Raw genomic sequence first — 14,301 nt, 5'->3', positions numbered from 1 at the left:
AGTTCAAAAAACTTTTTCACTATAATTTAACATGTATTTAACATGTATGTTTATTCAAACAGGCACTATATTAAACTGTATATTTAAACTTGTTTAAGAACACGTAATAACAGTGTTTTCCATTCTTTTAGGTTGCCAGAACAACATCTGCCTGGTCCATCTCCACCAAGACCTCCTTTGCGACCTCCAATCCCACCAAGGCCTGTGTTTGCAAACATATCTTGAAAAAGTCTCATCCAGTTAGACCAGAGGTTCCCAACCTGTTTGAGCTGGTGGGTGCCTTTGGAATTTGGACAGTGTGGCAGGAGTAGCCACAAAATGGCTGCCATAGCTTACCTTCAGTCACACAGTGAAGATCCTTGTGCTGTTTTGGCAGCTGCTGTCAAAGCAATATTTTTAATCATCTACACCACTCAAATATCCAGTAACCAGAACGAGAGCCCTTGTAGGGCAATATGAGTGCCAATTCTAAATTAATGGCACATTTTTCAAGTATTTTTTTACCAATATACAAGTAAAGCCTTCATTTTAACTGTAATTAAGGAGAACATATATAGTTTTATTTTATTTTAAAAAATTGTTGGGCAGGCTCTAACAAGAGAAGGGTTTTTTTAATCAGCAGAATAAAGGAGACTGATTAGCACTGTTCTTCTCCCAACACAAGCAAATGAAGTGTTTCTTATAACAGCAACAACAACAAAAATTGGTTCTATGAAGAAGTGTTCCGTTTAAGTTGAGCTGCTGTAGACACATAAAAAGTATTTTGTGAAGAAAATACATTGAAGAGGGGGGTAAACCACTTGAGGCAAATTATGCATAAAAGCACCAACACATTTCCCAGAAGCATAAAGACAAATGCACTTTTTAAGCTATGTTTCCCAGTTCATCAACTATGGTCCAGAGCATAGAAGTGGGCATTCCTGCATAGATTGATGTTCTGAATTAAGTACATACACAAAAAAAGGGTAGGGGACATTTCTATCTTAATATATTTTCCAATATTTAAGAACAAATATTTTTGTAATTGTGTTAGTGGGACATTCTAGAGATATTTTGTAGAGATATAACTTTTTTTGTTATATTGAAATGGGTACGGCACAGACAGATGGAAGACTGACTGCCCAATCCTATGAGGAGGAGCAAATGGGTTTATGGAGCTGGCGTGGGGATGTATTGGTGCATTTGCCCACCCTGTTGGTGTAAGTGGCTCTTACTCTGGCATGGAGAGCAAACTGGGAGGTAGGTGGGCGCCATACAATTCAGCGGTGCCCGACCTAGAAATGCCTGCCCCCTGAAGAGCTGTGCCAGTCTAAACCTGGCTGTCCACACAGTTGGGGTGGGCTAGGGGCATTCCCAGGGTGGAGCCAACTTTAGTCGACTTCTACTCGGCTTTTGAGCTGGGAATGACCCCGGCACTGGTCTTGGACTAACATCACCCAAAAGGGTGGTGGAACTCCATTGAGTCCTATGAAGTAGCTGTGGGTTGTTGTTTTTCCAGTTTTCCTCCCTCCCCACACTGCCTGGAAGGCCTCTGGAGGCAGCATGACAGTGATGCTGTTACTGGCCAATGGAGCCCTGTGGATTGAGCTGTTACAATGCAATCCTAAACACAGTCACACCCTACTAAACCCACTGACTTTAAAGGATGTAGAAGAATTTAACAATGATTTGAATGCCTGTGCCTGTTTTCCATTCTTCCATTGTAAACATTTAACAACCAAGCATCAACTTTAAATAGATAGTATATAGAATTTGATGACAGTATTGTACTATGAATAAGCAGTCAAAATCAAATCTACTAATTCTTCCATACTGCCTTTATTTTGTAAATGAAGAATATAGTTTGCTTGCTGTGAATTTTCTACCTCAATCAGACCATTCACGAGGATATTTATTTGGCTTACTCCTATCACTCCTAGTTAAATCTGATAAAATGCAAGTGCATACTGATATTTAATTTATTAAAATTAATGTACTGAAAACAATAACTATGCAGTTTGAAGGTTCCAACATTCTTTTCGCCCTACAATTGCCACATTGTTACCATACGTAATTTTCCTGTGGATTAATTTCACTTAGGATTTCCAACTTTGGCTTGGGAAATTTTGGAGATCTGGGGTGATGCTTGAAGTAGTACTTCACTTCTCCTGGACTCTACATAATACCATGGAGCCCACCCTCCAAAGCTGACATTTCATTGAGCAGATCTCTGTAATTCTACCCAAAGGTTATTCAAGATTCCTTTAAAACTTTTCCAGTGTCAAACCCTGTGACATACCATGAGGTAGAAAAAAAAGACAGTATAGTGCTGAATAGAAACATGTTTAAACATTACATGCACAACTAGAATGACTGGTATAGTTTAAGCCAATCTACAGATATTTAGCTAACTTTCTGAGAAATAATGAAGACTCAGACAGCCCCATCCAAGGGGTCCAGGTGGCCTGCTGCTCCCAAAGGGGCTTCCTGGCAGTGTGGGGAGGCTTGCAAAGTGGAAAAACCTTCCTGCCAAGAAGCCCCCCATTGGACTTAATAGACTTACCAAGTCTGTTAAGTGAGTCTGAAGCCCCAGCCACTGGCACAATGTGACAAATTGTGGGGAGGAAGCTGACTAATGAGGGTCCTCCCCTGGCCATACCCCCGCCCAGTGGAAAGGGTCTGGAATGCTAGCATGGTATCTGGTGCCACTTCCTAATGGGAGGGCCACAGTGGCTGCACACTGGTGAATTCACACCTTTGCTGGTGTAAGAGTCCTGGGGAGGGCAAATCCACCAGTACAGCTGCAGGCCACTCCCCTGGGTGGATTTACCCCTCTCTTTGGATGGGGCTGGTAATCTTGTTACAGAAATTAGTCTAACAATACTCTTTTAATACTAGATGTTATAACATGTGGCCTTTCCCCAGAATATTATATAACTAATCAAAATCTATATCTTTCTTTCTTTGATGATCAAACTTTATGAACTATTTTGTAATAAATGTATTATTACTGTAATTGTTTTAATTTTTATTGTGACATCTCTTGAAAATCAGTAGTAGGAATATATTTTGTAAAACTTGTTAATACAGTTGTTCCTCCAATAATATGTAGTCTTCATAGAAAACAATTTACAGAAACAAAAGGCATTGTAAATACTTTGTCTCAAAATACTCATTACTTAAAAAAGAAAAAAGCTACAGCATGACCAAAATATAAAAATAGGTTTTGAAAAACGGTTTTGGCTGATGAAAACAAACACGGTCATTACTTCACACATGGTCATTACTTCACACACAATCTCAAATACTTTGATGGCTGTATCAAAATTAAGTGTTTGGGTGGCATTTCATTTTTATGGGGACACGAATTACAGGGGTAAATACAGAAACTTATATACAGCATTTACTGTACTAAGTTAAAAAGATTAAAACAAAAAGCCATCATCCATTATTTCGGAGAAAGCAGGGCAAAGTTTGGTAGGCTATGAATTCTCATCAAAGATCAACCAACATGAAGGCCCAAATCAATGAAAATAAAGCAAGAAACTGTAAAAAAAAAAAGGGGGGGGGCAGTATGAACTCAAAAATGCTTAGACTGTGTTGTACCCCAGAATTCACCAACTCTATTAAAGGTGGAAATAAAAGGTGTACTATTGTGAACTTCTGAAACGACCTTGTTTGAACATCCCTCATCCAAGTCTCTCTCTTGACTGTGCAAGGTGTGATTATGTGATACAGCCGTTCTTATTTAGGAGGAATTTGGGTGTGGGTGGGTGTGCAACGGATAGCCGGGGGAATTGCACGCCTTTTACCCTTATCAAGTAGTGCTTTGCCAGCCCTACAAATGTTTCAAGTTACTTGGAGAGCTAGTGTAGTGTGGGACTTGGGAGTGTGATCTTGGACTTGGGGCGGTCCGGCTTTCAACCCCCACATAGCTTAGGGGGTGAAAACTTAGTGGAACAATCGTTCTCCTAGTTCTCCATATTGCTTAGAAGGATTATAATAGGACGGCTCTGCTACTCTGTGGAAGTCCACCCACCCAAAGTATGACGGCATCATAAATACTGACAAGTTTATTGTAGCATTAACTACATAACTATTCTCCGGTCTTCGTATTCCTTTTCGCAATACCACAATGCTCGCTTTGCTCTAGGAAAAAGGTGGTATCCAAACAGAAGGAATACTTTTGAAATGTGATATAAATGCCAGGGCTGAATCAAGCGGTCCAAAACACTCAACATTTACATCCCTCTCCTCCTGATTTATGATTAATAACCCTACGTTGGGGTCGGGAACCCGCGGCTTGCGAGCCACATGCGGCTCTTCCGCCGCTGTTCTGCGGCTCCATGAGCCGAGCCGCGGGGCCCAACTTCGCCCGCCCTGCAAGCAGCAGGGCAGGCGCATCCCTTGCCCGTGGCCCTCCTGCCCGCCTCGCTGTTTGCAAGGCGGGCGCTTTCCCGGCGGCCAGCCAGGCCGAGCCGCCGGACCCGTCTTTGCCCGCCCTGCAAGCAGCAGGGCGGGCACATCCCTCGCCCGCACCCGGCCAGGCCGCGCCGCGGGCCCAGCCTCCTGCCCGCCTCGCTGGTTGCGAGGCGGGTGCTTTCCCGGCGGCCGGCCAGGCCGAGCCGCCGGACCCGTCTTTGCCCGCCCTGCAAGCAGCAGGGCGGGCGCATCCCTCACCCACGCCCAGCCAGGCCGCGGGCCCAGCCTCCTGCCCGCCTCACTGGTTGCGAGGCGGGCGCTTTCCCGGCGGCCAGCCAGGCTGAGCCGCCGGACCCATCTTCGCCCGCCCTGCAAGCAGCAGGGCGGGTGCATCCCTCACCCATGCCCAGCCAGGCCGCGGGCCCAGCCTTCTGCCCGCCTCGCTGGTTGCGAGGCGGGTGCTTTCCCGGTGGCTGGCCAGGCCGAGCTGCCAGACCCATCTTCGCCCGCCCTGCAAGCAGCAGGGCGGGCACATCCTTCGCCCGCGGCTGGCTAGGCCGCGCCGCAGGCTTTGCCTCCTGCCCGCCCCGCTGGTTGCGAGGCAGGTGTTCTTCCGGCGGCCGGCCAGGCCGAGCCGCCGGGCCATCTTTGCCTGCCCTGCAGGCGCGGGCGGGGGGTCGCGCGTGCAAGCGGGTGAGGGGGGGGGGTGAGCCAAATGGCTCTTTGAGGGGAAACGGTTCCCGACCCCTGCCCATCGTGAACAGAAAAGTACGTGTATAAACTCTGCCAACCAATCAGGAAATAGCCCAGATAACCGCCAACCAATCAAATAATTAGAACTAACCACGCCCATTTATAGCTCATTGTTACCCGGAAGAGAACGTACAAACGTCTTACCAGCGCGTACACCTTACTGAGCATGCGCATTTTGATCTACAGCCTTGGTAACGAAAGTGGACACTGCGCGAAAGTCGCGGGCTATGACGCAAGCGTTAGGAAATGCTCCAGTGTGGCCGATGGGCTTATGTGTGCTTTGCGGCCTACCAGCAGCGGGCAAAACAACTGCGGCGCGGGCGCTGAGAGATTCGACGAAGCAGCACAAAGGTTGGTTTTGTGTTCACCTCCCCTACGACGATCTCATGCCTCCTGAAGCGTTCAGCCAATCGGAGACGAGCTCAGGGCAAGAGGAACCACAATCATTGGTGAGCTGCGTTCTTTTGTCTCTCATTGGCCAATACGTACTACCATTCTTATTGGTGAAACTGCCGTGCCCATAACAGCGGGCACTTTCAACGGGAATTAAGCCATTAATTTGCCTCCCAAGTTGTTGTGGATGTTTTCTGACAGTTGAACTCGGATTTTTAGTACGATTTTCGTTTACTTTTAGAAATCATTCTAAACTGCGTCAACGTTTCATTAATATTGTATATGGTGGAAGCATGCTGACTTGTGGTTTGTTAAAATGAAAACAGTTTAAAAGGAAAGACTGAGGTGAATGTTTTGAAAGTGTATGGTTAAAACGTAAACCACATACAAAAGTTTCTTTTCTATATCACACCATCTTCATCGCCAGCTGCACTGCATGCAGAGTGGCATAGCAAAGCTGAGCACCTCTGCCTGTTTTTATTGGGTGTGTACTGGGGTTGACACAAGGGAAAGCAGCTACATTCTGGCTGTGCTTTTCACCAGGCATGTTGCCGGTGTTGGCAGGGAGGGGAGGAAGAGAGAGAGAGAGAAGGGCAAAATCTCCTGTCAAGATCCTAAAAATTGGTGTATAATGTTATATACTGTAATGACAAAATGGTAAGTCTTCAGAGTTTCACTTGGGAAAATTTTTTTGTCATCAGTGAAAACAACAAAAAAGGAATCTTGTGGCACCCCAGAGGCTGACATATTTGTTGTGCCACCAAATCAGTCAGAGGATCTTGTTGTTTCAGTGGATCTCTGTACCTGCCTTTCTGAGAGTTTGTGTCCACATTTTACACTGAAGGCACATTATGCAGCATAATGTTCTGAACAAAGCATCTTGTTTTGTAAGGGTTATATTCTGTGGATGGAGAAAAGTATAAAACAGTAAAATTTAGTGAAAACTGAAAATAATAAAATATCAAGAGCATAATTGTCTGCCTTGAACGAAAACAACCATCAAAACCCATTTTGTTGATGATTTCTAGACTGTATCCAATATCTTATAATTTAGATGTGAATAATTTTATTTTACAGGCATCTTACTGGAAATTGTACCGACATGAACTATTGGCGTACCTCGAACACTTCCTGCAGGCTCTTATTAAAGGATGCCATTATTTGTCTCGTCCAAAAGGGACTGAAGTAACCTGGAAAAACTTTGTCTGCTGTTTGAAAGACCAAGGTTTAATATATCTGGGACCAGAAGACACAGCATCTTGTCAATATTTAATCAATAGTACCCCTCACAGACCAACATATTTTATTCTGGATGATAACTTTTATTATCGAAGTATGAGATACGAAGTATACCAGTTAGCTCGGAAATGTAAGTTTGGCATACCATATTTACTCAAAAGGAAGATGACTTTTTAACTTTTTCCTGCTTTCTAAAAAGGGGGGGGACATATGCATTCAGTTACATAGATTGGGGTGTTGGAGTGATTCACTGCATATGTGGGTAGAGCTTTAGAGAAATCCCACCAACTCTCCCCAGCAGAGGGAAATGGTACTAAAAGTGAATCTATATGTGGCAGATACTGCCTTTTCATGCTTCTTTCTGTTGCAAGGGGAGAGAGGAGCTTTGGTAGCTAGCTGAAGAAACTGCAACTCCTTGCTTGGCAAATGGCAAAAAGTGGGAGGAGCTGTGGGGCTCCTCTCTGACCCAAGTTTCTGGCACTCCACACCAGCTTTTGCATCTTCTCCAGAGTTGCCTAGTAGTTCCACTCATTGTTCCTAGGAGAGAGGCCATTTTATTTACAGCAGTTTAGTACATTGGCCATAACTGCTGTGCAATTGTGGACGCTTTTGTCGGGGAAGAATAAAATAAGTAGTTAATTTTAAATTTTATGCTGGATTGCAGATATCACCTTCTCCTGGAAAACTGACTTCCTAGCCTATAGAAGTCAGTGTGCATGTTGTGTTTAACATGTCGTTGCCTGTTGGTCATTTTATTGGAACTTTTGCCTTAACTGGAACTTCTGCCTTTTAAAATCTGAAACAACATGCTGAACTTGTGAACAATTACAATGCAGATGTTTAAAAACTGAAAGTAATAGTTTTTTTGCAGTATATGTTGGTTATCATTTCAATGTAACAAAATTGGTTTATACTGCTGTCCTTTAATGGAGACATTTTAAATTCAGGATCATTTCCTTTTATGAATAATCTTCCCCTTTTTTTAGGAGGGGACATCTTGCACTCAGGGACATCTTCCTTTTGAATAAATGCAGCATTTAGCTATAAGCTGATCCTGTCCATGACTCAAAATGCCATAGCTAAAAGAGGTTCCTGTCCTTGGTTAGCAGAGCAGAACTCTTCGGATGTATCTCACTTCTTGACCTCCGCAGCTCCCTAGTGTTCTAAAGATTGATAATACGCTGTGTGGAACATTGTTTAAATCATTGGGTCTACTTTTATCTAAAAAGCCCCTTCCTTACAATTTCCAAGTGCTTTTAATTAGGTCATTAGAGAAGGGCACATAGTAGCCAGACATTCATCATTGTACCCAGCTTCAGTTGGGAGTCTAGTTCCCCAACAAGAACTTGTATGGATTTGAAATTGTCACTTTCTGTTTATTTTTATATCCTTGAGCCATCATGATGAAGAATGGGATAAAAATATAATGCTATAGCTCTTTACAAATGTTAACGTCCATCCTGGAGCCTTTAAATATCAGTTGCTCACATCAGTAGTATTGACTGGTGGTAGCAATGCTGATGTTCTTGCATAGCTGTATTAGATCAAACTCTGAAATATTTAGCTGTTTAGATTGCTTTTTCTCTGATGACCCAAATTACTTCTGGTTTGTGTGATGTTCTTGTATCATGGTTTTCAGAAAATGTGATTAGATAAAAATGACTGTGTCTTATTTGAAAATATTTTGGAATTCTTATAGATTCACTGGGCTTCTGTCAGTTGTTTTTAGACTGCCAGCTTGAGGTTTGTCTACAGAGAAATTTTCAGAGAATGAATCCATTATCTGAGGAAACCATACATGCAATGGTGCAGAAACTTGAAGTCCCAAATTCAGAAAAGTACACATGGGAACAGAACAGCCTCATTTTGAAGAGTACAGAATATACTTTGAAGGACAAGTATGCACCCATATTGAAGTAGCTCTTTGTATGTAACAAATGGGAGTTGTATAGTTCAAACAGAAATCAAGTTTTGTATAGCATTTGTTGTTTTTAATCAGTGGGTGTATATATATATTTGGGAAACTTCCTAGATATGGAGTGAAGTTATTTTTTAAATTAACCAAAAGTAACCAAATGATCACTGAACATGCTGCAAGATGATAGAACATTGACAGCAGCTGAGTGTCCGGTACTGGAAGGAGTGTCCTTATTAAGCCCCTTATAGTTTGGGGGGGGGGGGGGAGTTGGTACTGTGGGGAAATCTTGGAGTATAACTCTTCCTCCTTTCTGTGATTCCTTATGCAGACCTAGTTTGTATAACTATATTGAATCAATAAAATGTTAAGGTTATAGCCACAGTCAGATGGAAAAAAATGGTGGCCTATACAGCATTTTATGGGAGAGGATTGCCTCTGGCAATACCTAAGAGCTTATAGCTTGATGCTAATTCTATTTTGAGGAAGGGAAACATTAGATGGTCAAAAAAATTCTTTGAAGCTTTGGTTAAACTGCAGTCTGAACATTACAGCAGTTTTAGTTCTAAGTGTGGTAGTCTGTCCTCTCTGCCACAGTTGGTCTGTTTGCGTGGTTTCTCAATGGTAAAATCATGATCCTGTTAACCTTCCCAGGCTTTTGCTGATTCTTTTACTGAACCTGTCTTTAGCCAAGTTTTCTCGTACAGGTGTGTTTGCAGTTTAACTGTTTTTAATGTTGTTTATATGCAGTTCCCAGGTGTTCAGTTTGTTGTCTGCTGCTTTGGAAAACCCAGTGAAACAGTTTGAAGAAAATACAGAACTCAAGGTAATGTGGAGTTAATGGAAAACTGATAAGAGTTAACGTTCACTACTCTTGCAACATGTAGGGACACAACTGGAAGATGGAAATTGGGTATCTGGCAGTTGTGAAAATGCATAAGATAGACAAGACCTATGCATGTTTTACTTGGAAATGTCCCATTATAGTCTGTGGGATTTACTTTCAAGTTAATGTGTTTAAGATTGAAGCAGAGTTGCACAGCTAGTGTTACAGATCTAATATATTGTAATGTAAGACTCCTTTCAACTATTCTGGTTTTATCCAGAAAGGACACATACCGTATAGAGTTGTAAAATGGGAATTTTAGTCTGCAGAATCACCCTTACCCCATGACCCATTGTTGACACTGGGTGGCAAACAGTGGGTGTTCATCTCACTACATTCTTACATGATCAGATTTTTAAAGTTTATTCTACAGCTGTATTTTGGCATAATTCAAGAGTGCTATGGTTTGATTTCTTGGCTTTCTTACAGTGCCATAGGAATTGCAAAGGTGGCAGTGGATAGCTGAACTGCTTCTTTGTAATATTACACAGGGCCCTGTGCACAATTAGCTGAAGACCAGTCTAGGGCCTAAAACGAAACTGCAAAAACGAAACCTTTCTGCAGTGGTGAGATTCAAATAATTTAACAACCGGTTCCGGTGATGGGATTCAAATAATTTAACAACTGGTTGTTTAACAAGCTCCATTTTAACAATCGGTTCTAACGAAGTGCTGCAAACCTGCTGAATCCCACCACTGCCTTTCTGCCACTAACACTTGTTTTGGGAGATACCAAAACCTTGAATTCCCTCTTTTTTGTGGGGAGGGGGCTGAGCCCCCCAGGGAAAGGGCAGAATAAAAATATAAATAAATAAACTCTTTTCCTTTTGATTAGGAAGTTGATCGAGCTCTTTGTGCAGCCAGTTTCCTTCATCAAGCTGACCAAGCTGTCAGGAGAATTGTCTCTCAAACAATGATGAGCGCAAAAGGTATGCTAAGCAAGTCTTGTTAATATTTGGTACAGGAAGTTAAACTGCTGCTTTGCAGAGACTTACATTTTAAATATGTGCTACTCCTGAATAGCATGATTAAAGCACGGCTCCCAGGGTTGTGTAGTTTAGTTATACAGAGCATCTGCTTTATGTGCAGAAGGTCCCAGCTTCAATACTTTGAGCTTCCAGTGAAAAGATCATTTTGCAGGTTATGTGAAAGACCTCCAGCAGTGTCCTTAAGGAAGCTGCTGCCAACTGAAAACAAGACTGACCAAGGATCTGCTTTGTCTGCAGGAAAGCATATGGCACATAGTCTCAGGGTGTGGTTGGAAGAAAAATAGTAACCTTGCTGAAGCTAAACAGGATCTGGGGTTTATTGGCAGGAGGGAGATCCTGGGAAACTCAAAAATGTGTACTTGGGCTTTATAGCGCAAGAAAGGTGGGTTATAAATGTAACATCGACAGAATCTTATGGCACAATCGGAAGACTATAGCAAGCAGCTGATATTCCATTAAAGATTTTGTTTGTCAAACCCTGCTTCCCAAAAAGTGAGCCATTGTTCAATTTATCAGATATAAACCATATCTGTTGTGTTTTGGGACAGAAGCGTTTTCTTTTTAAAAAATCAAGGGTGTGATGCAGAGATTGAACAGTAGTTCTTTGTTTCGTTTCACTAGATAATAAACTTATCCCAAGTAAGATGAAGAGCTTGGCACAGGAACTTAATAAGCTGAAAGCGGAATTCTTGGAAGATTTAAAACAACAATATAATGAGAAGAAACAATGTCATTCAGCAAGCATACTTGCTATAAACACATCTTTATTCTGCCAACAGGCAGGTGATATTGCTAAGAAGTACTTGTTATGCCTATAGCAGTGTGTCTGTGTGTTGCTGCCATGATCAGGAAGTACAAAACACAAGTGATAAGCATTTTGACAAGGACTCTTGTGCCATAATTCAAGTTTCCATATGTTGATGTGTGTGAGATTTATTTGCTCTAATTTGTGGAATAAGCTCAGCTGCCTAGAAAAATACTTAAATGTGATCTAGCACATTCCTTGGCTGGTTGAAATATTTGGTGCTTCAACCAAAGAAGTATGTTCCTTCCCTGTTTAAATGACCCAAGAAGAGAAAAAAAAAATTTGTGGAAACAAGTCTCAACTGAATAGAACTCATCTGCAGTGTGTCCATGAAGGAATTTATGTTAGACTTTCTTATTCAAAACTACTTGCCTTAAATGTTTCTGAACCCAAGATGTTTGTCTCATACACATACATCATGTGAACATTTTCTGCTGCTTCTGATTCTACTCATTTGGTAAGTATTTGCCATTGTGCCTGTCTTAGGCCCTTTCCGCACTTGCAGAATCCACTTTGAAGCTGCATTTTACTGTGTAGAATAGCAAAATCCACTTTCAAACTATTGTGAAAGTGGATGGAATGTGAATTATTCTGCATGTGTGGAAGGGGCCTTAATTAACAGGCATTGCTAAAGATCCAAACCCTCACTTCTGCATGTGCCATAGCCTTTTCCGTGACTGTTTTCCCCCTGCTGCTTCTACTCTTAAGAAATCAGTGTCTTTCAGAGAGCCAAAAATGTACCTGGTGCCAGAGAAATATGATGCACCCATGCAACAAAGTTCAGCAGAAGCAATGCACAGGATCAAGCTTGTACTTATAAAGGGAAAAATAAACAGTGCTGGATTTTAAAATGGCAACAACGTCAAAGAACAGAAGGTTCATTATAAGATTACTGTAATTTTGTGAAACATCCTTCTTTGTACTGGTGTATAAAACAATACTGTAAAAACATAAATCATAAATTTTGTTCATAAATCTGGGTGACCATTACCTCATTACATGGGTTCTCTACCTTAGAAAGGCTGACTCATTCTTTTGATCTGCATTTCCTGGTGCTGTGTGTGAATTACCTAAGTTCTTAGTGTTGTAATTTTGTGATTTGGATTTCTTCCCAGACACCTCTCCCTCCATTCATTGCAATCTGTTATGCACAAATCAAGGGAATTTCCAGAAGGCTGTAATTAATCCTACTGGAAGAGAAACGGCATTTTATCAGTTTTACTTCTGAAAGCCTTTTTCTCAGAAACAGATAGAGCAATCGGGGCGGGGCAGGGTGAGGGTGGGAGCAGCTGCACCACAGCTAAGGATGGCACAGCAGTGTGTGATTGAGCTGCTCCCTAAAGGGCCCTGTCCCCTTCACACCAGTAATCCTACTCCACTATCTTCCTTATGGCCTTGCAGAAGGCATCATTCTAGTGCTTCATGCAGGATGCCACTGTCTGTGTAGCATGGCCCATTGAGATCACCCACTCAGTATCCATCCACCAGAAGTTAGCTGCCCCCCCCCCCCCGGCATCTGCAGGTTGCCATGGGTGTCCACTCCTGTCATACCTGCTTACCCCTTACAGCCTTGACAAGCCAGAGGACATGTCCATCAACAACCAGGAATACTGCAAGACCCAAATGATGCAGCCAAGGCTAGTGGTAAAGCTGTTTGTCTATGCTTTGCTCCATAACATCGTGGCGCATTAGCATTTCCCCCAGTGAAGGCCCATGGTGCAGGGAGGGGGGATCAAGATGCCAACAGGCCCTCCAAGGCCACTTTGTCCAGGAGTGGGTGAGGGAACACTGTGGTGCCACGAGGCTACACTATAGTTTACCCCTGCTAGGTAGGCAGGGAATATCTCTCCAAGTGGTAGTAGCAGGCCTCCCCAGAGCTCTTGTCTATCTTTGACCAGTGAAGTTGGTCTCCCCTGAGAAGTGGAGGAGCAACAACATTTTCTGAATTTGGAACTCCCACATTCAGTCAATAGGTGTTAGAGGGAGCTGCCTGGCTGCAGAACAAGGATTATATCAGGGAGTCCAGCCAAGGAGACTGGACACAGGATTGGTGGTTGTGCTTGTGCAGGCCCTGCCTTGCCATTTCTGGATGGTAGAGTGTCAAGCTTGAACCATGCCAAGCCCAATCCGTTGAAGAAAATTAGTAATTTTAAAACTTTAAAAGGTAATTTAAACCAGTCATTGGCTACTTCTGAATAATTCAACCTGCTGTAAACTGCCATGAAAACAGCATATGATCTTTTTACTGTGCTCTTCATTTTTGTTTGCAAGTAGTTTGCCCTTCTGTTACGACAGGGGCATTTGCAGTTTACTTCAGGCAGCTGCTTTGCTGTTTTTAAGGCAAGAAAATTATAGAATCCTGTTATCTAAAATTAGTTTTCCACAATTGCTGTTTATCTGTGTAATAGTCCTCTGTGAATAATGGACCAGAGCTAAACTTTGTTTTCTAGAGGTGTGGGGGGGAAGGGGTGCATTCTCCCAATTTTTTCCCTCCCATGGCAGACACACATTTCACCAAGCGCTTTTCCTTTTGAGGAAAGAGGAGCACAGTGCTGTGCAGGAAGAAAGAACAGGTGAGAAAACCCCTCATTGATTTTCACTCTTGCTTCTTTCAGTCCAGGCCTTTACGCCCATTCTTCTGCATTGCTAGTTTTCATTGTAAAAAGCCGTAACATTTCCCCATCAAAGCACTGGCCATACATACTTTTTTTAAAAAGCTCTTCAGTCCTCTCGCTTGTTTATAGGCAAGACACGATCACGAGAGGAAATACAGAAAATCTATATTCAAAATATATGGTCTTGAGTTACCTGGAACTTGAAACAAAAGCAACGAAGTAAAGCGGGGGGCAGGGGAATAATAACATCATATAAAAATTCACATTGTTAAGCTTAGTCAAAGATTCTTGTTATATCTTTTGGAG

At 42.5% G+C, this 14,301-nt stretch overlaps 2 protein-coding genes across 7 annotated transcripts in view; both read left to right on the top strand.

The window, feature by feature from the left end:
• Window positions 1-3,676, top strand: part of LOC125438570 (disintegrin and metalloproteinase domain-containing protein 9-like) — a 37,963-nt gene extending 34,287 nt beyond the window's left edge. For all 4 annotated transcript variants that reach the window (XM_048507006.1, XM_048507007.1, XM_048507008.1 and 1 more), the window contains one exon: window positions 132-3,676. In XM_048507006.1, coding sequence (XP_048362963.1) covers window positions 132-225 — 94 coding nt within the window. In that variant the 3' untranslated portion in view covers window positions 226-3,676. The remainder of the gene's footprint in view (window positions 1-131) is intronic.
• Window positions 3,677-5,277: 1,601 nt separating this feature from the next.
• On the top strand, window positions 5,278-12,396 carry PSTK (phosphoseryl-tRNA kinase). 3 transcript variants are annotated; one of them, XM_048506452.1, is made up of 6 exons: window positions 5,278-5,603; window positions 6,625-6,916; window positions 8,516-8,684; window positions 9,452-9,527; window positions 10,422-10,515; window positions 11,197-12,396. In XM_048506452.1, the coding sequence occupies exons 1-6, from the start codon at window positions 5,382-5,384 to the stop codon at window positions 11,391-11,393; spliced, it is 1,050 nt and encodes a 349-aa protein (XP_048362409.1). In that variant the 5' UTR covers window positions 5,278-5,381; the 3' UTR covers window positions 11,394-12,396. The 3 variants fall into 3 exon arrangements, with proteins under 3 accessions (XP_048362409.1, XP_048362408.1, XP_048362410.1); XM_048506451.1 differs by having other exon boundaries at window positions 8,486-8,684; XM_048506453.1 differs by lacking the exon at window positions 11,197-12,396 and having other exon boundaries at window positions 8,486-8,684; window positions 10,426-10,515.
• The last annotated feature ends 1,905 nt before the right edge of the window (window positions 12,397-14,301 follow it).

Source organism: Sphaerodactylus townsendi, linkage group LG08 (genome assembly GCF_021028975.2).
Source record: "Sphaerodactylus townsendi isolate TG3544 linkage group LG08, MPM_Stown_v2.3, whole genome shotgun sequence".
Classification (NCBI taxonomy): Eukaryota; Metazoa; Chordata; class Lepidosauria; order Squamata; family Sphaerodactylidae; genus Sphaerodactylus; species Sphaerodactylus townsendi.
Note: the sequence above shows the minus strand (reverse complement) of the source record. Positions and strands in the feature narration are given on the sequence as shown.